The sequence below is a fragment of the Manis pentadactyla genome, chromosome 5 (genome assembly GCF_030020395.1).
Source record: "Manis pentadactyla isolate mManPen7 chromosome 5, mManPen7.hap1, whole genome shotgun sequence".
NCBI classification, from domain to species: domain Eukaryota; kingdom Metazoa; phylum Chordata; class Mammalia; order Pholidota; family Manidae; genus Manis; species Manis pentadactyla.
The window spans coordinates 155,233,520-155,260,396 of NC_080023.1; the positions used below are offsets into that span (position 1 = coordinate 155,233,520).

Genomic DNA, 26,877 nt, shown 5'->3' on the forward strand with positions numbered 1-26,877 from the left:
AGGTCGAAATAGCCTGGGAGGTTGGAGACTGAATGGATAGCAAGTATAAAATCAGGAGGCATAGGACCCAGTTTGTGCTCCATTACTCACTTTCTCAGTGTTCTCCAGTCAAGCTATTTCTCTTCGTGGAACATCCATATCCCTAGCTGTAAAATGAATTAGGTGAGGTATTCTCCAATGGTCTCTTTAGGGCTTTCTAAAATTTCATTGTGTACTTTCTTCTGGCTCTCAAGTTGTGTTTGTTAGCCCAGCTTTTGCCTTTGGTGTGGAGGATTTCATTTACATGAGAAGGCTTCTTAACTAGGGTTTGTCTAGCTCTGGAATATTTGGAATGCTCTTGAAACCACAATTTCAGTCCATTAAGAAAAATCATACATTTTTCAAGTTGAGAAATACCATGGTTCACTGGTCCATCCCCCTTATCATTGGAAGATAATGCAACAAAGTAGAAAGACTACAGGCTTTGATAGCACACCTTGAGTTCAAATTTCTGCCAGTACTAGCTTAATCTCTCTGAGCCGTGGTATCATCAACTGAAAATGAGGATAGTGGTAATAGAGTAGGTACATTTACTATTTGGAGAAGGAAAAGAAAAAAACCTGAGGCCTTAAAGATGAAGTCTACCTGTTCAGGGTTGAGCTCAGACCAGAAAGAACCTCAATCTCATGTCTCAGTCCAGAATTTTCTTCTCCTCTAGAGCCAAGGTCAGTTGTACCCATGCTTAAGTAGTAGCAAAGATTGGAACTGAAAGCATGTCAGCTCTCTTAATGTCTTCGCCAACAGCCTTCTCAGTTCCCCTGTGGTGTGAGTCAATAACACAGCTCGTACTTGTTTTAGAAACAAGCGTTCCATAAGCACTTCTGTTTGATCTGCTTTGGCTGGTACAGGATCCAGATGCTCTTAGAATAGCACATCAGACTCTACAAATCAGCCCATTCCCATTCTGAGCCACTCACAGCTCTGAACTGCTGCTGGCTAGAGTTTGTCCCCAAGTCCTTCCCACCTGTCATGTGAATCATATTTAGTAGTCTTTTCCTATTTGCCCTTTTCCTCTTGATGGAAGTAACACTTACTGAGTGCCTTCCGTGTGCCAGGTGTTGTGATAGGTACCTTTTAAATTGATATATTTTTTAATTGATTACCTTTATCTTTATAACACATTAAGTTAATAGCTCCAGAGGGAAAAAGCTGAGGCTCAGTAAAGTAGGTATGTTTGCCTGTGGTCACATATGTAGTCTGTGAAAGAGCTGGGGTTTGAACTCAGGTTCTCCTGACCTTATAGATCCCATGCACTTAGTATAGTAAACTCTTTCCTGAGTACCATACTGCCTCTCTGGCCTCAGCCCTTCCAGCAGGGTAGAGTGTTCAAGAGTACCCAGGAAGGGGCATTCAGTGGCTTTAGTATAATGGAAATATCTTTCATGCCTTTTCCCATGAGTTTCTGCTCTGCCTTGTCTCAAACCAACATCTCCAGGACCCAGGTGTGTGGCTCAGAGATCCAACCACTAAGCCAGAGGCCAGGTTTCTTTCCATCTTCAACATAGAATGCTGAATCCTTGGTAAAATGTTTGTTATTTTCAAAGTTGAGTGGAGGTGGGAACGGGGGGTGGGGTCATAGTTCAAGCAAAACCCCTACTTGTATGCCCAATTCTGAAATGCAGGGAATGAAGAGAAAGGTTGTATACATCTCAAACTGATGAGTCTCCTTCAGGGACCTGGAAGGAGAGGAGACACAGATTGTTCTAATAGGTGCCCAAATCCAAACTTACTTGTCATTTTACAAAGCGCTTTACTTGCAGAGATCTTACTGTGAGGAAACTGAAGGCACCTGCCTTTATGTGGCAGAGTGAGGAGCTAGAGTCCAAATCCTTAGTCTTGATAAAGCCAGTGATTCTAAGCCCTCCCTCAAAGGGTTCTGTCCTTGGCCTTGGACCCCACCCAATCTTAAGTTGCAAAAGGGGCAGTCCCTTAGTCTTTGCCCTTTTCTGGGCCTCCTCTGCCTACTGTCCCCTTTTCATCTATTCCTACTCAACTGCTAGGCCCTTCTTAATGAGACCCCTTTCTAATGGTATATTTTTATGGAAAGGGTAAATATTTTTGGCTTTGCATTTTCCTCAGGATCACTGGCGATAAAATGATGGTATTTTAGGATGTCATACTGAGAATGGACCTTAACTAACAGTCATCACATTTACAATGGAATCCTTTATTCAAAGATAAAATTTAACATCTAAAACAACTGTTCTCTTTGAAGTGGCAGTTGGGGGGCGCCAGAGTCTAAGAGTCTAGTCTTCTTGCTTATCCTTACCAAAGACACAAAGATAGTCCCTGAGGCATCTTCCTTAAGCCTGCAGTGTCCCTAGGAATACAGTTTGTAAAATAACACTGACCTAGACCAGCATTCCCGTTTTATAATTGTGAGATTGAGGCCCAGCAAGAGGCAGTAAGTAATATGCCCAGGGTTGCACAGTGAATTAATGGCAGGACTCCTGACTCTCAGCCTGGTGCCCTTTCTGATATACTGAGCTATATGTCATGATGTAATTTCATAAGTGACCACCTGTTCCACTTCACTGACATCCTGTGTTTGGATATCAGGCTTCTCTTTCCTGACATCTGGTTCCTGGGAGGTAGGGAGGCTTATGGATGTGTATACTGTAGGTGTAATTCTCCTATATATGTTGAGCATGTGCCAGGTTTTGTTTATCATGACCGTCAGAAAGAAAATAGCTGAGAAACTGGATTTATGTTGTTAGAAAAAAAGGATTGCTGAAATTAGATCCAAAATTGATTATTTCCTAATAAAAATGTAACCTTTGATGTTATATTCTCTGCTTAAAAAAAAGTTCACCTCAGTTTTCTGTATATTAACATCTAACTTAACAGGATTTTAAAACATTTGGGTTCTAACCATTTGTGACCAATAAGTCAAACAAATCATCTCTGAGAGTATCAGATGACTCTCAGATGCATACTGAAAAAATGTTCTAACATTACTTTAAAAGATCTCATAATCATCTTTTTGCCTCTTCCAAGTTTTGGATGATTTTCCTTAACATATCATCACTGAAAATGATCAGAGCTTCTTGTATTAAAACCAACTAGAGCTCTCCCAACCCAGAAAGGCACTCTTCTGCTCAGAGCACAGACCTGACTTCTGTGCCAAAGCTCAGGTAGCAGCCAACAGCAAGCTTTTGAGTTCTCTCCTACAACTGTATTCACTGACCTGGATCTCGGCCTTTGCCTAGTCCTAGATTTGCTTCTTCCCCCTCCCCTGGTCATGGATGCTTTTTCCCTCCTCCTGGTTAGCCTCATGGTCATCTTGGATGCAAAGAAGTTAGAATTCCATCTGGATGAAGTTTATTTTGAGCTCAGATAAAGTAGGCAACTGCCTTCATTATGTGGTTTTTGACTCTGAACACATTTTATCTATCTTCTCATCCCACTGTTACTACCCAAGGCCAGATCTTTTTTATTCTTTTATTTTTTATTAAGGTATGATTGATAATACACTCTTACAAAGGTTTCACATGAAAAAACAATGTGGTTACTACATTTACCCATATTATCAAGTCCCTACCCACACCCCAATGCAGTCACTGTCCATCAGTGCAGCAAGTTGCCAGAGATCCACTATGTCCCTTCTCTGTGCTACACTGTTCTCCCCATGATCCCCCACACCATGTGTACTAAACATAATACCCCTCAGTCCCCTTCTCCCTCCCTCTCCACCTGCCCTCCCACACCCCTCCCCTTTGGTAACCACTGGTTCATTCTTGGAGTATCTGAGTCTGCTGCCATTTTGTTCCTTCAGTTTTGCCAAGGCCAGATCTTAATCATCTTTCACTGAAACTATTTTAATTGTCAGCTAACTCATCTCTCCACCTCCAGTCTTTGCCCCTGAAGTATATAACTTCCTTTCCTTTTCCATAGGTTTTAGGATTAACAGATCTTACTCCTATCACTTCCCTGCTTGTAAAACCTCTAGAATAAATCTAGTCTCCTTAGCATGACATTCAAGGTTCTGCAAGAACTACTTTTTTCCTTTTCTTTCCAACCTCCTCTTTCTCAGGATCTGTTCCATAGGAGTTCTTACCAGTGGGTAGGTATATTAGAGAAACCAACTTTTGCATAGCGTGTAGGGATAACTACTTGATCAAGTCTGCCAATGAAGGTTAAGAAGTGTTCTTAATTGTGGTGCCACATTAACATCCAATTTATAAACATAGTGCCAGGCACAGGGATAGGTTCTTTGGGATAAGGAGAAGGCAAGCACACAGCTCTGGGCGTTTGGAGCCCAGAGTTGATAACCCAGAGTTGATTAAGGCATACCAACAAGTAAAGTGTGTGGACTGCTGTGATGATTGCTGTAATAGAAGCATGTGGTGTGCTTTGGAAACATGGAAGAGGGGGACACTAAATGCCTGAAAGATCAAGGAATGCTTCACAGAAAAAGTGCTGTTTCATAAACAAGACATTTGACAGTTGTGAAGGAAGAGGTATTGTGAAGGGGTGTCTGTAACATCCGAGCAAGGGGACTAGCAAGGACAAAGGCACAGAATAATACTTGTATGTGTTGGAGAAGGGTGAACAGTCCAGTGTAGCCAGAGTATAGGATTTCAGAAACAGAGTGTGATTGGGGTCAAAATTATCAAAGTAAATTGTGGCCAAACTGTGTAAGGCCTGATATTCCAGGCTAAGGAAATAATGATTATTGAGTTAAGTGATATGTGTTTGTCTATTTGTGCCTATGTGTGGCTGTTAGGATGTGCATGTTACATTTGGAGATGATTTTTGAAGCAAATATCAAAAATTGTAGCCAGAAGGACAAAGACCTAAGTTCACCCAGGCTTGGTTTTCTGAGATGTTCACCAGTTCCACAAGCCCATAAGTTAATCACAGCATGCTAGAATTGAAGGGACTTTAGGGACTGGTAATTCATCCATCCATCCATTCAGTTATCCATTCAACACATGTCTGATATTACTCATGGAGCTGGGATATTTTAGCAAACAAAATAAAGACTACCTTCGTAGAACTTATTTTAGTGGGGGAGACAGAAAATGAGTAAATCATTATTGTATCATTTCATATGTGCTATGAAGAAAGGGGTAAAGGGTTAAGAAGTGGCCAGGGAAGGCCACTCTGAAGAAGATCATTTCCAGCCAAGAGAAGAGCAGGTGAACAAAGGCCCCATGGCAAGAGCATGTCAATAGAACAACTGGAAAGCAGACAGTGTGGCTAAAGCACCCTGAGAGGGGAAAGAAAGCAGGAGATAAACTTGAGGGTACAGCTAAGGCCAGAGCATACAGGGTCTTGAGGTCCTTTTGGCCAGTAAGAAAAGAAGGCTAATAACCAGGGCCACACAGCAAGTTACTAGCAAAGCCAGGATTGGAACCATCCTCATTCAGCTTCCTTTCCTTTGCCTCTCTGTTCTTTTGGCTTTTACCCAAGATTAACTTGAATCCCCTTTAATTCCTCATTCTCCTCCTTTCTTCCTCACTCATCTCTCTTTCCCCATGTGCCCAGGGCTCCTGTCACACAGCTGTTTGATTTCAGGCTGCTTTGCTTAATCATAGCATTAATATTTCCCAGACCCACATCAGCACACATTACCTGATAATGGAGTGATTCCTAGAATATCAAAGCTAGAGAGATCCTTAGACATCTTTTAGTTCAGTCTCCTGGTGTTAGTAACTCAGAGAGGACAATTGACTTGCCCAGAGCCATTTATTTATCTAGTTGGCGGCAGAACTTGATTTCCTTTGCCTCCCAGTTTCTGGCTCTTCATTTTCTGTATGCTGCCACCTTTCTTTAGTGTTCAGCAAAAAAGAGTCAAGTTGTGATCCTCTGCCATCTGCCCTTTTGTTTTTTATTTTGTCTTTGTCATGTGAATTTACTGTTTATTCTGGTCAGTGTCTTTTCAACTACCACCCTTTGCAAAGACAGCATGTTGCTAAATTCCACACCCCTGTTCATGCTATCCTCACACTTGAATCAGTAGCCTGCTGTTAACCTCCAGTCTATATCTAGGCTTGTCTTTGAAGCCAGCCCTAGTCTTAATCTTCTGAGATGCAGTATAGACATAGGGTTTGGAGTTGGATATATCTGGATTTGAATTCTAGCTTCAGCACATACTGGGACAAAGTAATCTTGAACAAGTTAGTCAACCTCTGAGAGCATTTTTTCATCTGTAAATGGAGGATGTTAATACCTGCTTGATGGGGTCACTGGAAAGATAAAGGTATTATATGTGTACATCTCAAGCATTCTATAAAGGGAGACTTACTATTCCTCGAAGGTCCATTCTGAATACCTTCTCCTTTTTCCCTAATAGCTAACACTTCTTGGCTAGGTTTCTGTGTGCCAGGCATTGTGCTTAAGTGTCTGTATGTACGTATGTATGTATGTATTATTGATATACACTCTTATGAAGGTTTCACATGAAAAACAATGTGGTTACTACATTTACCCATATTATCGAGCTCCCCCCCACAACCTATTGCAGTCACTGTCCATCAGTGTAGTAAGATGCCAGAGTCACTGGCATCTTGCCTTCTCTGTTTTGCTAAGTGTTGTTAAATGGTACTTATTACTGTATATGAATCTACAGTTATCTCAAAAGATTAAAAAATTTAAAAGACACTGATCTTATTTTTTCTGTTTTTGTATTATTCTTTATGTATGTAGGTAGATGTCAGGTTAGGATTCAGTATGTTACGTATGTTCCTGCTGTTGCTATTGTCTAGTGATATAAACTTGGACAAGCCTCTTGATCTCACTCTTGGGTATTTTTCCCATGACAGCCCTAAAATTCCATCCTGTATTTGGAAACCTGACTCGCTTATTAACCTGCACACTTTGGAAAATGTGCCTCTCTTGATGATAGAGCGGTAGCAACAGGGCTCCCCCTGTTTGACTTGGAGAGGACAGGGTGGGAGGCAGAGAACTGGGTGCCTCAGAGCAGTTAGATCAATGATTGGCAACTCCTCACAAATCAAATAAATCAAAAGATTTCTGGGGTAGGAGCCTGGGGGTAGTGTTGATAGTGACTCTGTTTGGATTATGTTCTGTGGATAAAGGGGGATTGCCAACTCCATTGAGCAGAAAGACCAGCAATGAATAGCCACCATTTCTTGTACCTGGGTAAAATATAGTATGTTGGTGACTTTTTGCCATGAGCAGCATGTAGGACATCACTGCTGGCCCTTTGTCAGCCCCTGGATAAAGCTGCTGTGGTTTGATAGGAAGAGCCCAGTCTCTGGAATTGCATAGACGTGAGTTTAGATCCCTGCCTGCCAATTAATAATTGTGTTCCTTAGTCTAATTTTTACTTCACCTCTCAGAGCATCACTTGTGCTGTTGATACCTACTTCCGGACTGTCGTGAGGATTCAGAATACCTTAGAAATAGGCGTCACACAGTACCTGATAACTTAATTGGGTGAATGGCAAGTTGATCTGTTGCTATTAGCTCTGTGAAGACCAGTATTTTCAGGAGGTGGCTTTCAAGTCCGGGCTGCTCTGATAACCTCCCTACCCCACAGAAAAGCCCTTTCTTTCCTCAAGTTCAGGCAAGAAGGAGCATCCTAGGCCAGTTGCTATCTCTCTAGGTGGCATGTCTGAAAAGCATGGTTGTTACATAGCAGACAGAGGGCTAGGACTGGTAGCTCAGGCAGCAGCTGATGAACAAAAAGACTTCACTCTGTTCCCAATAAATTGGTCCCTGGGGATCCTAGCCTTGAAATTTTAATTGACACAGGAAGGAAAAGATTCATTAGGCTGTGGACTCATTAAAATGCTCTGCTGCTCACCTACGATTTATTCTCGGCACAAACCAATGGGCTGGGAGGCTGCTGACAGCAGAGTCTGATGTGCCTGGTGCTGCTCATGGGGTGGGGGTGTTGGACCCCCCCAAACTGTGTGTGGAGGACACAGCTGGCCTCTGAAGTTCCTTACCCCTAGGAGTTAGCATGAGTACAAGTCTCATACACTGTCAGTGCTTAAAAGGACCTTTTGAGATCATAGATGATAACTCATTTACAGGTGGTTGAAAGAACGACTGGAGCCTGTCCAAATCGCCAAACCACAGTAGTGGTGGATCTAGAATTAGAATCAGTTAGGCTTCCTGACTTCCAGGCCAGGAATCTTTCCCCTGCATCACTTTTAGATTTTTAGGTTCAGTATTTCATTCAGCCTTCAACATATAATTTTGACACATTTGTGTGCCACGATTCTGTGATAAACAAAACAGACACTGGGGGAAAGAGAATACCTGACCCAGTATTAATGAAGGTAAGAAACACCTCCATGTCTGAGGGGTGAATAGGGATTAGCTTGGCAGAGAAGCAGATGAGTATTCAGAGCTGAGGGATCAGCACCTATAAAGGCCGAGACACTTTGCAAGAATGGAAAGTAGAGTCTTGCCAGAGTGAAAGAATTGAGGAAGAGATGAGAAGTTACGGTGAGTCAAATTTATGAGGTTTGGGCCACTTTCTCTGTGGTTATAAGAACCCTAGACTCTAGATTAGGAATCTTGGGTTCTAGATATGTTTCTGCTACCAGTATGTTAGTCATCATTCAGGTAATGTTTACTTAACCTCTTACAGGTGTGCCACGATGGGTATTGGAAACAAAAATGTGTAAGATGGGTGTAGTCCCCTCCCTCGGAGAGGTCAGTTTAATGAGACAAACAAACTAATAACTCCTGTAATAAATCAAAGGAATAATTACCACCATTGGAGGAAGTCCCAGTTGAGCTGTGTGTTAAAGTCAGTATTTTCTCTGGGCTTTGATTGTCTCACCAGTCAAGTGTGATAACCACTGTTTTATGTATTTCATAAGCTGTTAAGAAGGTAGCTTTTTAATAACTAGTATTCGTGTGGCGTTTTGTGTGTTACAAAACACGTGTCCATCATTAATTAATTTAATCTGAACTCCAATCACAGGAGTTGGGGAATTTCCCCCCCATTTACACATGAGGAAACTAAGACTCAGGAGAGGTTGAAGCTTGTTTATAGTTTCACAAAACAATGATTAACAAAAGCTAGGGTTATAAATACAAACCCCGTGCTCTCTTTTACAGTGTAGTGAATCCAAACAAGCCTTGAAAAGTAGAAAAATGGCATTCTTCTACCTCCTACTTCACTGGCAAATTTACCTCTCCCTTGTAGAAATGCAAAGAATGTCTCCAATTTAAGAAAAGACTCCTAAGTTGGCTTGGGAGAAAGAAAGTGAGCTTATTTCAAGTCTTTCCCAAAGTGGGCTCTGAATTTTTAAGACCATGTGCCCCATGTTCCATTAGTGCCTGCAATTCCATCTCATGCCATTTAAAGAATGCTGTCTCCACCATTACCTTATTGGCTACACATAGCAACTTGTGGGGTAGACAGAGCCTGCTTTATAGATGGGTAAACTGAGGTCCACAGAAATTAATTTGCCCAGAGTCACTGAATTATTCATGCCACCTGGATACCAGGGCTCCTGACACCAAACAAGTGCTTTTAAGTTATAGAATGTAGGCTTCTTTGATTAAGTTCATTTCATGCAATTCTTGAATATACCCTATGAGCCTGATACTTTGATATACAAGAGACCTCCTGGTTAAGCTCAGACCGAACACCTTGATGCAATGCCTTCCTTAAGAGCAGGGGCTTTTGTTATTTATTTCTTTGTCCCCAGCTAGGGCCTGGTTCCAAGAATGCATTGCTGCTGTTTTTGGCCTTGGTCTGCCAAAAGCCTGTGAGAGCAGATGACTATAGTAATGTGGATCATGAGGGTGTGATCCCAGGCAGGGTTAGAGGATGAGTTGAGAGCCCAATACCTATTTACTGCTATTTTTGTGCCTAGGCCCCTGCCAAGGTATTTTCTATACTAGAACAAAGTGAAGCTGGTCAACCCCACTCCCATCTCTCATTACCTCCTCCCCTTGCCATACGTACATTATTGATCTCCTAGATAGATTTCATATAAAGGCTCCGAGGGATTGCTGTCCCAAATGACCCTTTGGGCTTATTTTCAAGACATGGTGGAAGAAGAGGTTAGGGAGTCTTGCCCCATAGCCAATTCTTGCATGTCTTCTATTTACAGGTCTTCTACCAGGCTCCCGCCCACTCTGCTGTTTTTACTTCTGACTCCTTAAGCAGGTTGGCTGTTTAGTGAGACTCTGACAGACAGCCTAAAGAGTAATTGGTACTGAGAAATTGACATGTTTCCTGTTTATCCAAAATCCTAACTGGAAATTTTTAAGCATTATTTGGGCAGGGTAACTGGGATAAGGAAGCCTGCAAGCACCTCATCAAGTACGTTACAAATCATGAAAGGAAATATCAGTATTAATTCACATTTCAAACACTCCTCATATTCATATTTTTATACATTACAGGGCCCTTTCATACCTGTTACTGCCTTTGAGTCTTAGAGCAACTCTGAGGGAAGCAGTACAAACACTCAACTATTCACAAGTAAACTTGAAAGTTGAGATCAGGGAAGGTTAGTGACCATCTGATAATAATGGTGGCATGCCCCAAACAGAACCAAGATTTGGAAGACAGGTAGTCATGGGTTTGAAATCTGGTGCTCATCATGCTCTAGCTGCATAACCCTTGGCAAGTTACTAGCCTTTCTAAGACTGTTTCTTTCTGTGTAATAGGATAACAATATGTACCTCTTACAGTTGTCATAGAATAAGTGATATAATGTATGAAAAATATTAGCACAGTATAAAACAGGTATTAGGAGCTCAATAACTGCAGGTTTCTTACATTTTTAAGTATCTTGTATTCTGAGTCTTTGAAAATTAGTACTCTCACTATAGTAAAATGGACCATATAGTAAATTCCTGTTAACTGGAGTATCATTTAAGTGCCTCATTGGGTTAAGAAAACTGGATTCATGGAAAACAGGAATGCTCCAGGCAATGGCTAAATACTTCTGATACACATCACAGTGGGTTAGAGCTGATAGGGAACCTAGAGATCTGTCCAGTGTGTCTTCCTCAGAAGAAATGTTAATAATCTGGGAAAAGTCAGATTGCATGGGGCAAAGTACATTTCTTTACTGCTGACTTTTCAGAGCCTTGGTGTGCATGTGACTCTGAGGAGCAGGGTGGGGGTGGAGTATGCCCAGTTTCTTATTTTTATTTGACCCTTGAGCCCCTTTAATGAGGAACTTTAATACAAATCTTGAGGAACATTGGTCTTCCTTGGAAGAGTTCATGCAATACTGATCTCCATTTTCTGGGTGAAGCAACTGAGATCTGTAACCAAGTTTACAGAGCCAGACCATGGAAGATCCAAGTCTAAAAGTTCAGGTGCCTGACACCCTCTTGAGCTACACACTGTCTGCACTCCACCATACTTACTCTTCTAGTCAGCAAAATGATAAAATTATAGAGGATTCTGCAAACCACTAATCGGTGAGCATTGTTAGAACATCAAGCTTTCTGTTTTGATGGGTTTATCCCAGTAAGCAGGAAGACAAGGAAACATCAGGCTTAATGGCCACCAAATGTTTCCAAATAGACACAGCATCAGGTACCAGGTAATTAGCTCAGTGTCTGGAAAGGTTCCTCTAATGTACAAATTAAGCCTGTTGTTGCTGTAAGGGGTTTCAGTTGCATCTAGGGGCTCCTCCAAGAGGCCTACAGTGCAGTTCTCAGTGATGAACACTCTAACACCAGTAACTGGGGGAAAGATCCTGAAGATTTGAAGAGAATGTGTAAATTTCTGCTTTCCACCACAGAATTCAGTGAGGAGGAATGTGCTGCTGGATTTCTACCCAAATCTTGGCACAGGGAGTTGTCTTTGCCATTTGTGGGGGGGCTATCCTAGCATTTTACTAAGACTTCTGGTTTAGAGCGAGTGAAAATAATCACCTTTAGATTTGCAAAGTTCTGCAGTAGTCTTTTCAAAACATGTGACATACAGATCATCTTCCATGTGTCATATGAGGACACTAAGGCTCAGAGAAGGGGTGGTGACTTATCCAGGCCTGGCAACAAATTAGTGGTATTGTTCATTGTATTATAGGTGCCCAGTGCAAACCTGACATAAAATAGATCCTCAAGAAATACTTATTAATTGAAAAAAGCATACATTCCTAGGAATGAACTTTAGGTCTTCAAGCTCTTTGATCAGTGTTCTTTCCATTAAGTCAGCATGGGGGACCTAGTAGTTGGGCTTACTCAGGGTCACCTGATAATTCAGAGAGGGAGGGCTGAGTCTCCCTCATTGTGTTGATAACTGACAGAGCTGGTGGTTTCTAGCCTTTGCTGCTTTCTGCTTGGTGAGAACCTCATACATCTTCCCACTACAGAAAGCCCAGGTTGAGCAGGTTCTGGGCTGCAGATTCAAACTTTGGAGCCTCTGCTCCATGTAGTCTACTGAACAAAGATAACAGCAGTCTCTAGTCTCTCGCCCTATCCCTCCTTTTTTTCTCTCTCTCATCACTATCTTGCCTGTCCTTCGACCCCACTAAAGGGTGAGGAACTTGGGCTTATCTCATGAACTGTATTATACAGATCACTTTTTTTTAGTGCAATATATTTTTTATTAAGGTATCATTGATATACATTTTTTAATGTAACCTTTTATTTTTATTTTTTTACTAAGGTATTATTGATATACCCTCAACTACGGTTTCACAGGAAAAACAATGTGGTTACTACAGTCACTCATATTGTCGAGTTGCCCCCCCACCACCCCCATACCCCATTGCAGTCACTGTCCATCAGTGTCATAAGGTGCCCCAAAGTCACTATTTGCCTTTTTGGTGCTACACTGTCTTCCCCATGATTCCCCCCACACCACGTGTGCCAATCATAATACCCCTCAATCCCTCTCCCTCCCTCCCTACCTGCCTTCCCTGACCCCTCTCCTTTGGTAAGTGCTAGTCCATTCTTGGAGTCTGTGAGTCTGCTGCTGTTTTGTTCCTTCAGTTTTGCTTCCTTGTCATACTCCACAAATGAGGGAAATCTTTTGGTGCTTGTCTTTCTCCTGGCTTATTTCACTGAGCATAATACCCTCTAGCTCCATTCATGTTGTTGCAGATAGTAAGATTTGTTTTCTTCTTGTGGCTGAATACTATTCCATTGTGTGTATGTACCACATCTTGATCCACTCATCTACTGATGGACACTTAGGTTGCTTCCACATCTTGGCTATCATAAATAGTGCTGCAGTAAACATAGGGGTGGATATGTCATTTTGAATTTGAGAAGTTATTTTCTTTGGGTAAATTCCTGGGAGTGGAATTCCCAGGTCAAATAGTATTTCTTTTTTTAGTTTTTTGAGGAACCTCCATATTGCTTTCCACAATGTTTGAACTAGCTTACATTCCCACCAGCAGTGTGGGAGGGTTCCCCATTCTCTGCATCCTTGCCAGCATTTGTTGTTGTTAGTCTTTTGGGTGGTGGCGATCCTAACTGGTGTGAGGTGATATCTCATTGTGTTTTTTAATTTGCATTTCCCTGATAACTAGTGATGTGGAGCATGTTTTCATGTGCCTGTTGGTCATCTGAATTTCTTCTTTGGAGAATTGTGTTCATATCCTCCACCCATTTTTTAACAGGGTTATTTGCTTTTTGGGTGTTGAGGCATGTGAGTTCTTTATGTATTTTGGATGTTAACCCCTTGTCGGATATATCATTTACAAATATATTCTCCTATACTGTAGGATCCCTTTTTGTTCTGCTGATGGCGTCCTTTGCAGTACAGAAGCTTTTTAGCTGATGTAGTCCCATTTGTTCATTTTTTATTTTGTTTCCCTTGCCTGAGGAGGTGCATTCAGGAAAAAGTTGCTCATGTTTATATTCAAGAGATTTTTGCCTGTTTTCTTCTACAAGTTTTATGGTTTCATGACTTACATGCAGGTCTTTGATCCATTTCAAGTTTACTTTTGTGTATGGAGTTAAACAGTAATCCAGTTTCATTCTGTTACATGTAGCTGTCCAGTTTTGCCAATACCAGTTGTTGAAGAGGCTGTCATGTCCCCGTTGTATATCCATGGCTCCTTTATCATATATTAATTGACCATATATGCTTGGGTTTATATCTGGGCTTTCTATTCTGTTACCTTGTGCCTGTACCAAATAGTCTTGATTACTGTGGCTTGGTAGTAGAGCTTGAAGTCAGGGAGTATACCCTGCTTTATTCTTCCTTCTCAGGATTGCTTTGGCTATTCAGGGTCTTTTGTGGTTCCATATGAATTTTTGAACGATTTGCTCTAGTTCATTGAAGAATGCCATTGGTATTTTGATAGGGATTTCATTGAATCTGTAGATTGCTTTGGGCAGGATGGCCATTTTGACAATGTTAATTCTTCCTATGCATGTGCATGGGATGTGTTTCCATTTATTGGTATCTTTAATTTCTCTCATGAGTGTCTTGTAGTTTTCAAGTTATAGGTCTTTCCCTTCCTTGGTTAGGTTTATTCCTAGGTATTTTATTCTTTTTGATGCAATTGTGAATGGAATTGTTTTCTTGATTTCTCTTTCTGCTAGTTCATCATTAGTATATAGGAATGCAACAGATTTCTGTGTATTGATTTTGTATCCTGCATCTTTGCTGAATTCAGTTATTAGTTCTAGTAGTTTTGGGGTTGATTCTTTAGGGTTTTCTATGTACAATATCATGTCATCTGCAAACAATGACAGTTTAACTTCTTCCTTACCAGTCTGGATGCCTTTTATTTCTTTGTGTTGTCTGATTGCCATGGCTAGGACCTCCAGTACTATGTTAAATAAAAGTAGGGAGAGTGGGCATCCTTGTCTTGTTCCTGATCTTAAAGGAAAAGCTTTCAGCTTCTTGCTGTTAAGTATGATGTTGGATGTGGGTTTGTCATGTATGGCCTTTATTATGTTGAGGTACTAGCCCTCTATACCCATTGTGTTGAGTTTTTGTCATGAATGGATGTTGAAGAATTTTGATGAATGCCTTTTCAGCATCTACGGAGATGATCATGTGGTTTTTGTCCTTTTTGTTGATGTGGTGTGTGATGTCGATGGATTTTTGAATGTTGTACCATCCTTGTATCCCTGGCATAAATACTTCTTGATCGTGGTATATGATCCTCTTGACATGTTTTGAATTTGGTTTGCTAATATTCTGTTGAGTATTTTTGCATCTGTGTTCATCAGGGATATTGGTATGTGGTGTCTTTGCCTAGTTTTGGTATTAGAGTGATACTGGTCTCAGAAGGAGTTTGTAAGTATTCCCTCCTCTTCTACTTTTTGGAAAACTTTAAGGAGGGATGGGTATTAGGTCTTCACTAAATGTTTGATAAAATTCAGCGGTGAAGCCATCTGGTCCAGTTTTGTTTATAGGTTGTTTTTGATTACCAATTCAATTTTGTTGCTGGTAATTGGTCTATTCAGATTTTCTGTTTCTTCCTGGGTCAGCCTTGGAAAGTTGTGTATTTCTAGAAAGTTCTCTATTTCTTCTAGGTTATCCAATTTGTTAGTATATAATTTTTCATAGTATTCTTTCATAATTCTTTGTATTTCTGTGGTGTCCATAGTGATTTTTCCTTTCTCATTTCTGATTCTGTTTATGTGTATAGACTCTTTTTTTCTTCATAAGTCTGGCTAGTGGTTTATCTATTTTGTTTATTTTCTTGAAGAACCAGCTCTTGATTTCATTGATTCTTTCTATTGTTTTATTCTTCTCTATTTTATTTATTTCTGCTCTGATCTTTATTATGTCCCTCCTTCTACTGACTTTGGGCCTTATTTGTTCTTTTTCTAGTTTCATTAATTGTGTGTTTAGACTATTCATTTGGGATTTTTCTTCTTTCTGAGGTAAGCTGCCTGTTTGTAATATATTTTCCTCTTAGCATGGCCTTTGCTGCATCCCACAGGTTTTGCAGTGTTGTGTTATTGTTTTCATTGGTCTCCATATATTGCTTGATCTCTGTTTTTATTTGGTCATTGATCCATTGATTATTTAGGAGCCTGTTGTTAAGCCTCTATGTTTCTGTGGGCTTTATTGTTTTCTTTGCATAATTTATTTCTAGTTTCATACCTTTGTGGTCTGAGAAGCTGGTTGGTACAATTTCAGTCCTCCTGAATTTACTGAGGCTCTTTTTGTGGCCTAGTATATGATGTATTATTGAAAATGTTCCGTGTGCGCTTGAGAAGAATATGTATCCTGCTGCTTTTGGGTGGAGTGTTGTGTAGAAGTCTTTTAGGTCCGTCTGTTCTAATGTGTTGTTCAGTGCCTGTGTCTCTTTACTTATTTTCTGTCTGGTTGATCTGTCCTTTGGAGTGAATGGTGTGTTGAAGTCTCCTAGAATGAATGCATTGTATTCTACTTGCCCCTTTAATTCTGTTAGAATTTGTTTCACATATGTAGGTGCCCCTGTGTTGGGTGCATAGATATTTATAATGGTTATATCCTCTTGTTGGACTGACCCCTTTATCATTATGTAATGTCTTTCTTTGTCTCTTGTGACTTTCTTTGTTTTGACATCTGTTTTGTCTGATACAAGTACTGCAACTCCTGCTTTTTTCTCCCTATTAGTTGCATGAAATATCTTCCATCTCTTTACTTTTCGTCTGTGTATGTCTTTTGGTTTAAAGTGAGTCTCTTGTAGGCAGTATATAGATGGGTCTTATTTTTTTATCTATTATGTAACTATGTCTTTTGATTGGTGCATTCAGACCATTTACATTCAGGATGATTATCGATAGGTATGTATTTATTGCCATTGCAGGCTTTAGATTCATGGTTACCAAAGGTTCATGGGTAAGTTCCTTACTATCTAAGTCTAATTTAACTCACATAGTATGCTATTACAGACACAATCTAAAGGTTCCTTTTTTTTTTCCTTTTTGTGTTTCTCCTACACTGTTTATATTTTAGGTATCATACTCTGTACTCTTTGTCTATACCTTGATTGACTTTGGGAGTAGTTGATTTGATTTTGTATCTGCTTAGTAATTAATTGATCTACTTTCTTTACTGTGGTTTATTTCCTCTATTGACAGCTATTTAGCCTTAGGAACACTTCCATCTATAGCAGTCCCTCCAGAATATATCATAGAGACTGTGGGATTGTCTAAGCTTTTGTTTATCTGGAAAGTGTTTAATCACTCTTCAGATTTAACTGATAATCTTTCTGGGTAGAGTATTCTTAGTTCGAGGCCCTTCTGCTTCATTGCATTAAATATATCATGCCACTCCCTTCTGGCCTATAAGGTTTCTCTTGAGAAGTCTGATGATGGACTAATGGGTTTTCTTTTGGGTGTGGTCTTTTTTCTCTGCCTGCTTTTAATACTCTGATCTTATCCTTGATCTTTGCCATTTTAATTATGTTACATGTCTTGGTGTTGTCTTGGGTCCCTTGTGTTGGGTGATTTGTGCACCTCCATGCCTGAGAGACTATCTCCTTCCCCAGATTGGGGAAGTTTTCAGCAATTACCTCCTCAAAGACACTTTCTATCCCTTTTTCTCTCTGTTCTTCTGGTACCCCTCTATTGCAAATATTGTTCCATTTGGGTTGGTCACTCAGTTCTCTTAATACTCTTTCATTCCTAGAGATCCTTTTTTCTGTTTGTGCCTTGCCTTCTATGTATTCCTGTTTTCTAATATCTGTTTTATTTATTGTGTCCTCTACTTCATCTAATCTGCTTTTAAATTCCCCCATTATATGTTTCATTTCAGATACTGTATTCTTCAACGTCTGTATCTCATTCCTGAATTTCTCCCTGAGTTATTGACTATTTTTCTATAGCTCCGTGAACATGTTAATGACTTTTATTTTGTCATCTCTTTCAGGAAGATTGATGAGTTCAGCTACACTTCGCCCTCTTTCTGGTGTGTGTGATTTTGGTATGAACCAGGTTCGTTTGACGTTTCGTATTTGTAGGTGGTGCCCAGAAACTCTCTCTCAAGCTGCTCAGCCCCTGGAGTGATGGCGGGGGTTGCAGGCGAGTGGCACTGGAAGCTCTCGGGAGGAAAGAGCTCTTTCCTGCTTCCTGGCTGCAGTGTTTGTCTCCACTGCCAGGGTCAGTGGGCTGAGCATGCAGGGAGAAGCCTCTGTGCTTTGCACTTGTAGCTGCCATAGGTGGGGCGGCCCTCTGCCTGGCCTGGTGCCATGTCTGGGGCAGCCAGTTTGCAGGCTGGTTTTGGCTGGGAGGAAGGCGCAGCAGGCTTCATGTCACAGTGAGGGGCCTTGGAATTGCATTGCCAGCCAGAGGGATGGAGCGCCTGAACCTCCTGAAAGTTCCTTACCTGCTGGGCAGAGTGCTCTGGGACAATTTTGTCCACCTGTCCTTTCTTCTGAGCAGTAAGCTATGTGCAGTCCTTGCCCCTTTAGCAGTCCTCTCCCTGTTAGGAAGTTTCTCAGACTGCCCGCCTTTCTTTTGTCCCAGAGCAGCTGTATGTGGATCCCTGTTTTCCACAAGTGGCTGGAATCTCAGTCTCTCCAAGTATTCTGCCTGTCTTACCTTTCCAACCCCACTAATCTCCAGAGCACCATGTAATGTAGGTTTGTGCTCCCAGAGCAGATCTCCAGGGCTGGGTGTTCTGCAGTCCTAGGCCTCCACCCCCTCCCTGCTCTGTTTCTCTTCCTCCCACCAGTGAGCTTGGGTGGGGGAAGGTCTTGGGTCCCTCTGAATCATGGCTTTGTTACTTTACCCTTTTCCTTGAGGTTTGCTTGTTTCCCCAGGTGTAGACAGTCTGCTGCAGCCTTCTTTCCTGTTGCTTTTTCAGGATTTGATGTATTTGCTATATTTTCATATTGTATTTGGTTTTGGGAGGAGGTTTGTATCTCACCTTCCATGTCACCATCTTTAATCCAAGTCCTGTACAGGTCACTTTTAAGGAGTTTGCCATTTCAGGAGCACTGGGAAACCACTTACTGAAACAGCACCAACCCAGGATTTTTTCATCTGTTCATTAGCAGAAAGTCACTGAGTGAGCATTTACTGGTTACCAGGGCAGTGTTGGAGGGTAGATTACAAAGACTAATAAAAGAGCCTTTACCTTCAAGGAGTTCAGAATCTAATGGGGAAAGATAGATGTGTGATACAAAAGTGCAACAAATACTGATGCAGAGAGGCCTGTGGAAGATATTGGGTTCCAGTGGAGGGATTGAGCAGATCTGCCTGCAACATGGATTCAAAGGCTTTCCTGAAGAGTTTGTGTCATGGGCATCACATCACTGGATTTGTGCTCAGAAAACTCTCCCTCTCCCCAGCCTCCATCACCAAATCAGAAATTGGTTCCGGTCCTGCTTTTTGATGAAGTAATCTCGCTCTTAACCTTACTCAGTATTGAGAGTGTGATATTTGGAGCTGTCTATTAAATAGGGTCAATATTAACAGTATTTACATTTAGAAAATTCCTGAATGTTTAACTTGATGGTTTATTATCTTATTAAATTCTCATCACAACCTTATGGGGAAGGTACTGTAATATTATTCCCATTCTGTAAATAAGGAAATGAAGGCACAGAAAGGTTAAGTCATTTACCCAGGATCATACAGCTGATATATGGCAGATCTGGGATTTGTATCCAGTTTGACTGACTCCCTTTCTCTTAAAAGGGCTCAGAAAGGGCCATTGTGACCTTGATGTAATCATTACCTCAAAGAGTTGTTTTAAGAATGAGAAGTAAAATACTTACTGGTGCATCTATAATGTGACAGCAATTTATAAGTCATAGTGATCATTTATTATAACACGAAATAGCCTTTCCTAAAGGCTGGGGTAGATTGGGCGCCTGCAAAGATGCCTCCTTCCTGTCTCCAAAGTCTCTCCTGGCTTAATCTGTATAGCCTGCCTTTTTTTTAGAAAGCATGGATGGGGTAAGAGAGCAGTGACAGTGGTACATGGAGTTCAGTTCAGCAGATACTCTCTGAGAACCAACTGTGGGTCACAACTGATTCTGAAAATCAGGGGAGATGCCGATAATGAAGTAATTGTGGTTACTGCCATCTAGGAATTTATAGTCAGTTTAGGAGGGGAGATGACACAGGAATAGGTCATTTTAATAGTCTCCTCAGATGGATCTTAGGCAACACATCAGACCCACTGCCCATGGCTCATACCACAACTAGCCGGGCAAGAATGACTTGCTATTATATAAATTGCTGAAATAATCCTCCTGTTAATACTCTTTCCACCATTAAAGCAGCTGTTATTAATGTAAAAAGTAGTAAATACCTTAGAGAAGGTCAGCAGCTACTCAAAGGAGACTTTTAACATGCTCAGTTGGAAAAACCTATTTTATTTTTATGGTGGAGAGAGGGTGGTATTCCAAAAGGGCCAGTAGGACTGAGGGAGCCCTTGGCTTGAGGAATATATTATGGGGAAGGATGTATGTCCCTCAGGCCTTTGCCCAGCCACCCAGTGTGCTCCTTAGTTATCACATACTTTATAGCTCCTCGTGCTAGCATACTTTTCTTTTTGGCAGGATGGTAAAAAGGGGGAGGTACGTTTCTGATGTAGGACATCTGCCAAGAGAGGCAGTGACTGAGCATTTCCTTAGATTGTTAGGGACTGTGTCAAGGCAGGAAGGGCTTGGTGAGCTTTATTATTGCATGAGGTATCTCCAGTTAATTGAAGCATGAGTATTGGAGCCTCCACCACATGCCTAGCAATGTGCTAGGTGACATGATAAATACTCAAAAAGTTCTACACTGTTTGGTGAAAGAAAAGTAACTTGTGATGCAAAAATGAGGTGATATGGATGGGATACTCTGTTCAGGGGTTGACTTGTGTGGTTCAGACTCTCAAGAGTTGTAGGAATTTATGAGTGTCTCTTTACTGAGCACTGTCCTGCATATGACATAGGAGTGGCTCATGGCTCCCATGAAGTCCTGGCTTTTCAACGGCCCACAAGGCCCTTTCCAGTCTCACCTCTTCCAGGCTTCTTTGCTGTCATCTCCTGAGCATCCAGTCTTATATACACTCCAGCCAAGCCTCTACATACTATTCCCCAAATATGGAAGCTCTGCCCAGCTTCCACAACTTTGGTCATGTGTTTCCTCTCCTAAATGTTCTCTCTCACCAGTGTGTGGGCTAGCAGCTTGTCCTTCTGGAGAAGTTGAGAAATTCTTGATAGCTCTTCTCTGACTTGCTTCTCTCCCTTCTTTTTCCTATCCCTTTGGTTAAGTGACATGCCTCTGAGTTTGCAAGTGTTCTGTCATAACCCTAATCAAGATGAAACATGGGTTCTGATTTTCCTGAGATCTCTACCACACTGGACTCTGAATTCCTCATAGGTAGGGATTGTATTTTGTTCATATCTATACTTCGCACACTGTCTGGCAGTAGTAGGTGCTCAATAAGTGATTTTTTTGATAAATGAGTAAATAACTAAATTTTCAGCATGTTATTTTCTGCTTAGGAACCTACAATAACTTCTTTGTGGCATTCAAAACTCTAGACTCAAACTAGTAAACCAGCACAGGAGACTATTTTACTGTGTATGTGAAAATGATGACGGGGATTTGCTCTTCCCCTACTAATTGACATTCCACCCATATATACAATGTAATAATACACCATTCTGGTGAGGTTGCCTTAAAAGTGGCATTCATTGGTGACAGCAGTGTAAATTGGTATAGCACTTATGGAAAGCAATTAGGCAGTGTATTGCAAGGGCCATAAAAATGTTCATACATTTTGACACAGTGTTTCCACTTCTGGGAATATTTCCTAAGGAAATAATGCAATATACATAAAAATCTTTCCCTCAGATTCTATTACTTGTAACATTGAGAAAAATGGAAAAAGTTTAAGTGACCACCTACACTGTGACCAGTCTAAACTATGATACATTCATTCAGGAAAACTGAGTTATTAAGAACAGTAGTTATAAAAAAATGGTGCTTATTGAAAAGTATGCACCAATAAGGACTAACTGTTAACTGAAAAAATTAGGCTGCAGAATTGAATGAATGATCTAAATATGTAATCCAAATGTAATGCACAAGAAAAAACACTGAAAGGAAATATACCAGGATGCTAACAGAATTTATGTCCCAGAGGGCAACTGCCTTTGCCTCTCTGTACTAGGGCTTAGTAAGTGGGTGTGACTTACAACCCCTCAGAAGATTGTCGTTTCTGAATTTGGTGGCCTTAACTTGTGATGGGTTTTGTAAGTCGTATTAAAGGAGCTGGACTTGATTCTTGGTGGTGAGAAATCCCTGAAGGTAACAGGGACACACTTGCTTATTCAAGAAACACATGCTTAATAATGTTTGTGGAGTTAATGTTGTTACCAGAGGGACAAATGCTATGATTGTGGCATCATTCTCAGTGGACTTCTTTGGGCCAAACATATGGCACTGTGACATGATGCTTAGAACACTAGGTTTTGTTTAGATCAGCATCCTGGAGAGAGGTCATCTTTCTTGCCTACTCCTGTCTGAATGGGAAATATAAAAATATATATGCCAGTACATATGCTGTCTGCAGGATCAAGCTTTTGTGTGGCCATGAGAGGTGGCATTCACTGTTTTCAAGGAATAGGATCATTATAATGAGGAAAATTGATTCCACATGAAATGATTTTTGATTAGCTGCCTTTACGTGAGGGGCACAGTACTTGGCTGTAGTGCCAAGCTGTTTACCACACACCCATCTGCTTCTATCCTACTGGCTTTCTACCTGGGTGCCTCAGTCAAGGAAGACCCGCAGCAGTCATTCATCCTTGAGAATATTGTTCACATACTATGTAGCACACCTCAGGTAACAGAGTGCACTCCCATATGTTACCTTCTTTGACCTTTTTAACAATCTGTACTGTAAGTGGGGAGGGCAAGGATTTTTAACCCCATTTCACAGGTGAGGAACCTTGAACCCCTCAGAGAAGTAAATTGCCTTTCCAAGTTCACACAGCTAGTAGGGGTGGGATTCAGGACCCCAGGCTCCACAGGCAAGCAAATATCTAAAGCTAATAATCCCCTATTACTATTTTAACTTAGGGTGAGCCTTGTCATGGGAGGGGTTAGGCCTCTCTCTGTGTTCCTCAGAGAGTCCCTTACTTGTCCTAAGATAAGGTGAAAAATGAGAAGGCATGCACTATCATTCACAGCCTTCTGCAGCCTTGTTCACAGAACAATCAGCAGGCAGAGGTTTCTTGCAATATCAGCCCCTGGAGCCCTGTTGCCCAGAAGGGGAGCCCAACCTGCCTTTTGGGTCCTAAAGATACAAAGAAGCCTGTTTGAGAACTTTCATCTAAAGGCCTCTTCCTGCCCCCCTTCTCAAGATGTACTCTTTGGTACTGCTTTACTCTAGATACTCATTTATTTATTCATTCAGCACTTAATGAGCGCCTACTCCTGTGATTCCTTTTATGTTCGAGGCATATTTCCAAATACTAGAATTTTAGTGACATGCTTGAAGAGACACTATTGCATCCACAGTGATAGTGTTCTTTCCTTGATCACAATTAGAATCTAGGTTAATGTTACAGTAGAACTCATCACCTTCCCTTTTATACTCACAAGGAAAAGTTCTTCTTGCAGGTTCCAATAGTAATAATAGTGGCAGCAGTAGCTAATATTTCCATACTTTCTAATGTGCCAGACACTGTTCTTAACACTTAGATGAATTAAGTTATTTTACTTTTCCAGCAACCCTAGAGATCATGTATTTGCTGTCCCATTTTACAGGTGAGATAACTGAAACAAATATCTTAAATTTCCCAAAGGTCATGTCACATAGCTAGATAAGGGCAGAATAAGGCATTTTGGTTTCAGAAGTTGCTCTTGTGAGCATATTAACACGACCTCACGTGAGAGTAGCATTCACACTTTGGCTTCTGCTTGATGGCGGGCCCTTACAGCAGCACATTGTACACTTCTCTACACTGTGTCTTATGATCCACTTAGCTTTGGGTGTGCTGAAAGAGCCCAACATAAGCGCAGTTAGAAGAAAAAGTTTTGTACAATGATGAAAATTTGGCCCTGTACCTGGTAGATTGAGGGCGCACTGTTATGTCTCAGCACGCTGGTTAAGAGTACTCATCTACCCCAGGCAGTCACACTCTTTGGTATATAGTGCCATTCAGAAATGAATGTAATCTCCATCTTGTTTTCAAGAAACTCCCTAGGAGAGAGAAGACTGCTGTGTAAATAGCCATGATACAAGACTGAAGATCAGAAATAATAAGAAAATTTACAGCATGACTCCAGGCTCGTTTCCTAACATCCTCTAGTGTCGGGAAGAAGGTCCAGGAGTACCAACCTCTTCAGGAAAATATCCTCCTCTCAGATCACCCCCAGGTCTCAGGAAGGTTGTTCCTAGTCCTCAGTAAGCCTAGATCATCTTCCCTTGCAGGATATAAGATGTCCTAGAGCTGATGACCAAGAAAACTCATTTGATGGCAAATCCTTGAAACTTACCTTTGGCCAGCTTACCCTTTTCTCTATTGAGAGAAGTGAAAAGGAAAAAACAGTTTTTGTAAATTAGTCTAATATCAAAGCCTAAAAGAAATTAAGCTAAATGACTTGAAAGAAATGAAGTAAACTGTTTATTTCCTTCACTTTGGTTTTTACAGAGGTTGACTGGGATGGGTGAGAGTGGCTTAGAGCTGTGTTAACTCAGAGTGCAGTCCTTTGAACAGATCCTGTCCACAACTGTTGCTGATTTGTGATAAGTATAGAAATTGTAAGTGCTTAGAAACTTTTATAGTAATTTGACGTTGTATTTTGTAAGTGTATTGGAAAAGCAAAGCAAAAGAAAAAAATGGTCATTCACCACACATTTTTGTGAAGAACTGGCTTATTTACTGTGACAAGTGAGAAAGAGCTTAAGTCTTCTGGTCTATAAAGTGAGAATAACAATACCTACCTCAAAGAGTTGTTTTGGGAATTTCTTGATGATTAATAATATTTTGGGATACTTAATATGTACCTGACATTGTGTATTATTAAATCCTCACCTCAAATCGGAAGTAAGTTTTGTTAATCATTCCCATTTTTCTGACCTGGATAGGTTATGGGTCTTGCCAGAAATCAAACCTTGTAGTAAGTGTGTAGGTGGGATTTGAATGGGAGCTGGCACTCTTAAACTGTCATGCCATGTTCTGTTGTAAAGAGCCTGGTACACAGGAGGGCTCCCTGACAATCCACTTGCTCTACTTCACAGGAGTTCTAGAAACCTCCAGACTCACTCTATCGCTGATCCGAAGTCATTTTGTGACCTTGGGCAAGTCACTTAGACCTTAATTATCTCACTTACCCTCAGTAGCAGTAACTATGTTTCATTCATAATGGCAGGGCAGGGACCAATCTATTTGAGGCCAGAGCTGATGCTCTTAACCATTGCCCAGAATGGCTTCATGCAACATGCCCTGCACCTGCTAGGTCAGCTTATAACACTTTCTAATTCTTTGGGCATAAAATCATGGGGCCAGAGTGAGGGCAACATCTCGAGTCCAAGAGCCAATAAGCATTTGCTATGAGCTTAAGGGAGAGCCCCCCTGCCCCCCATTTAGCTCCTCAGCATTTAGCTGGGCAGGGCTTGGCGTATAATGTGTATTGAGTACTAAGACAACTGGTACGCTAGATGATCTCTAAAGGTCCTTTCAGTCTCTACTTTAGCTGAACATCCTAGGTACCTTACCCACTTTTCTGCCTCCTGAGCATCATATTCCCTACCTTCTCCTACTCTGGCAGCATGACCTTGTTTCTTCATGTCTGTTTGTCTTGGGCTGCCTTGATCTTGGGTCCTTTGAGACAGACTACATAGTGTCATGTTTTTACTCATTTGTGAAATGTGTCTAGGATATAAATCCACCAGGGAGAACACAAAGGGTAGAAGGGGCTGGCTCACAAAGTCAGAAACATGCTCTTACTCCATTCTTAGCCAGTGGGGCCTTGGCCCAGGGCAGCTCTGCTGGCAGCCCTGCCAGGCCTGAGTAATGGTCACAGCCGGGAGCTGGGTTTTCCATGAGCTCCATCGGGTCTCTAGTAATTGGAACATGGCACCTTCCAACTCATAATGGATGGCAGAACGAGAGAGGCATTTGTCACTGCCTGACTTCCCCGTGGGAAAGAGGCTCATAAGTCACAGCTGACAAACCCTTTGATGACTTTCAAACTTCATTTACAGAAAAGAATAGCCTATAATCAACCAACAGCAAGCAAGCAGTGACTAATCTTGCCACATTATCACTGTGAGGAGCTGGCTCCTTAAGGCATGGGAAGTGGGGGCAGGGGGGCTCTCCCTTAAGCTCATAGCAAATGCTTATTGGCTCCTGGACTCGAGATGTTGCCCTCAGTCTGGCCCCATGATTTTATGCCCAAAGAATTAGAAAGTATTATAAGCTGACCTAGCAGGTGCAGGGCATGTTGCATGAAGCCATTCTGGACAATGGTTAAGAGCATTAGCTCTGGTCTCAAATAGATTGGTCCCTGCCCTGCCATTTCCTGGCTTGTGTAGGACTAAGCTCCAACTGTTAGTTTCCTCATCTGTGAAATGGGCACAATACATAATAGCATCACCTACTCCACAGCAGAAGACTTAGTGCAGTTCCTGACAAATAGTAGGTGCTCAGCAAGTGTTGGTAATGATTATCAGGATCACGTGTTTATCCCCAGAAGCACCCTTTGTGGTCACATGCTCTAAAACCCAGAGGTCGTGTGGTACATCAGCAGCAGAGCCAGGGCCAGTCTTCCTGTGGTATGAGATGGGGTGGTCAGTGGGAGCAATCCAGTGCAGTGGAAGGAGCCCAGGCCTTAGAACAAGACAAGCTTGGGGGCTGTTTTTCCTAATCATTCCACTTAATGTAACTGTGGACAAATTATGTAAACTCTTTCTGAGCCTCAGTTTCTTCATCTGTAGAGTGAAGACAATACTACATATGTCATTAGGTTGTGATCAGGATTATGAGAGATTATGCCTGTAAATCTTTCAACACAGTG

General features: G+C 41.4%; 1 protein-coding gene across 6 annotated transcripts in view; it reads left to right on the forward strand.

Moving 5' to 3' along the window:
• Positions 1-26,877, forward strand: part of RALY (RALY heterogeneous nuclear ribonucleoprotein) — a 110,102-nt gene that overhangs the window by 58,211 nt on the left and 25,014 nt on the right. For 3 of the 6 annotated variants that reach the window (XM_057502918.1, XM_057502919.1, XM_057502920.1), the window contains one exon: positions 17,774-17,838. The exons of the other annotated variants lie outside the window; for them this stretch is intronic. In XM_057502918.1, coding sequence (XP_057358901.1) covers positions 17,782-17,838 — 57 coding nt within the window. In that variant the 5' untranslated portion in view covers positions 17,774-17,781. The remainder of the gene's footprint in view (positions 1-17,773; positions 17,839-26,877) is intronic. 6 annotated transcript variants of the gene reach the window in all.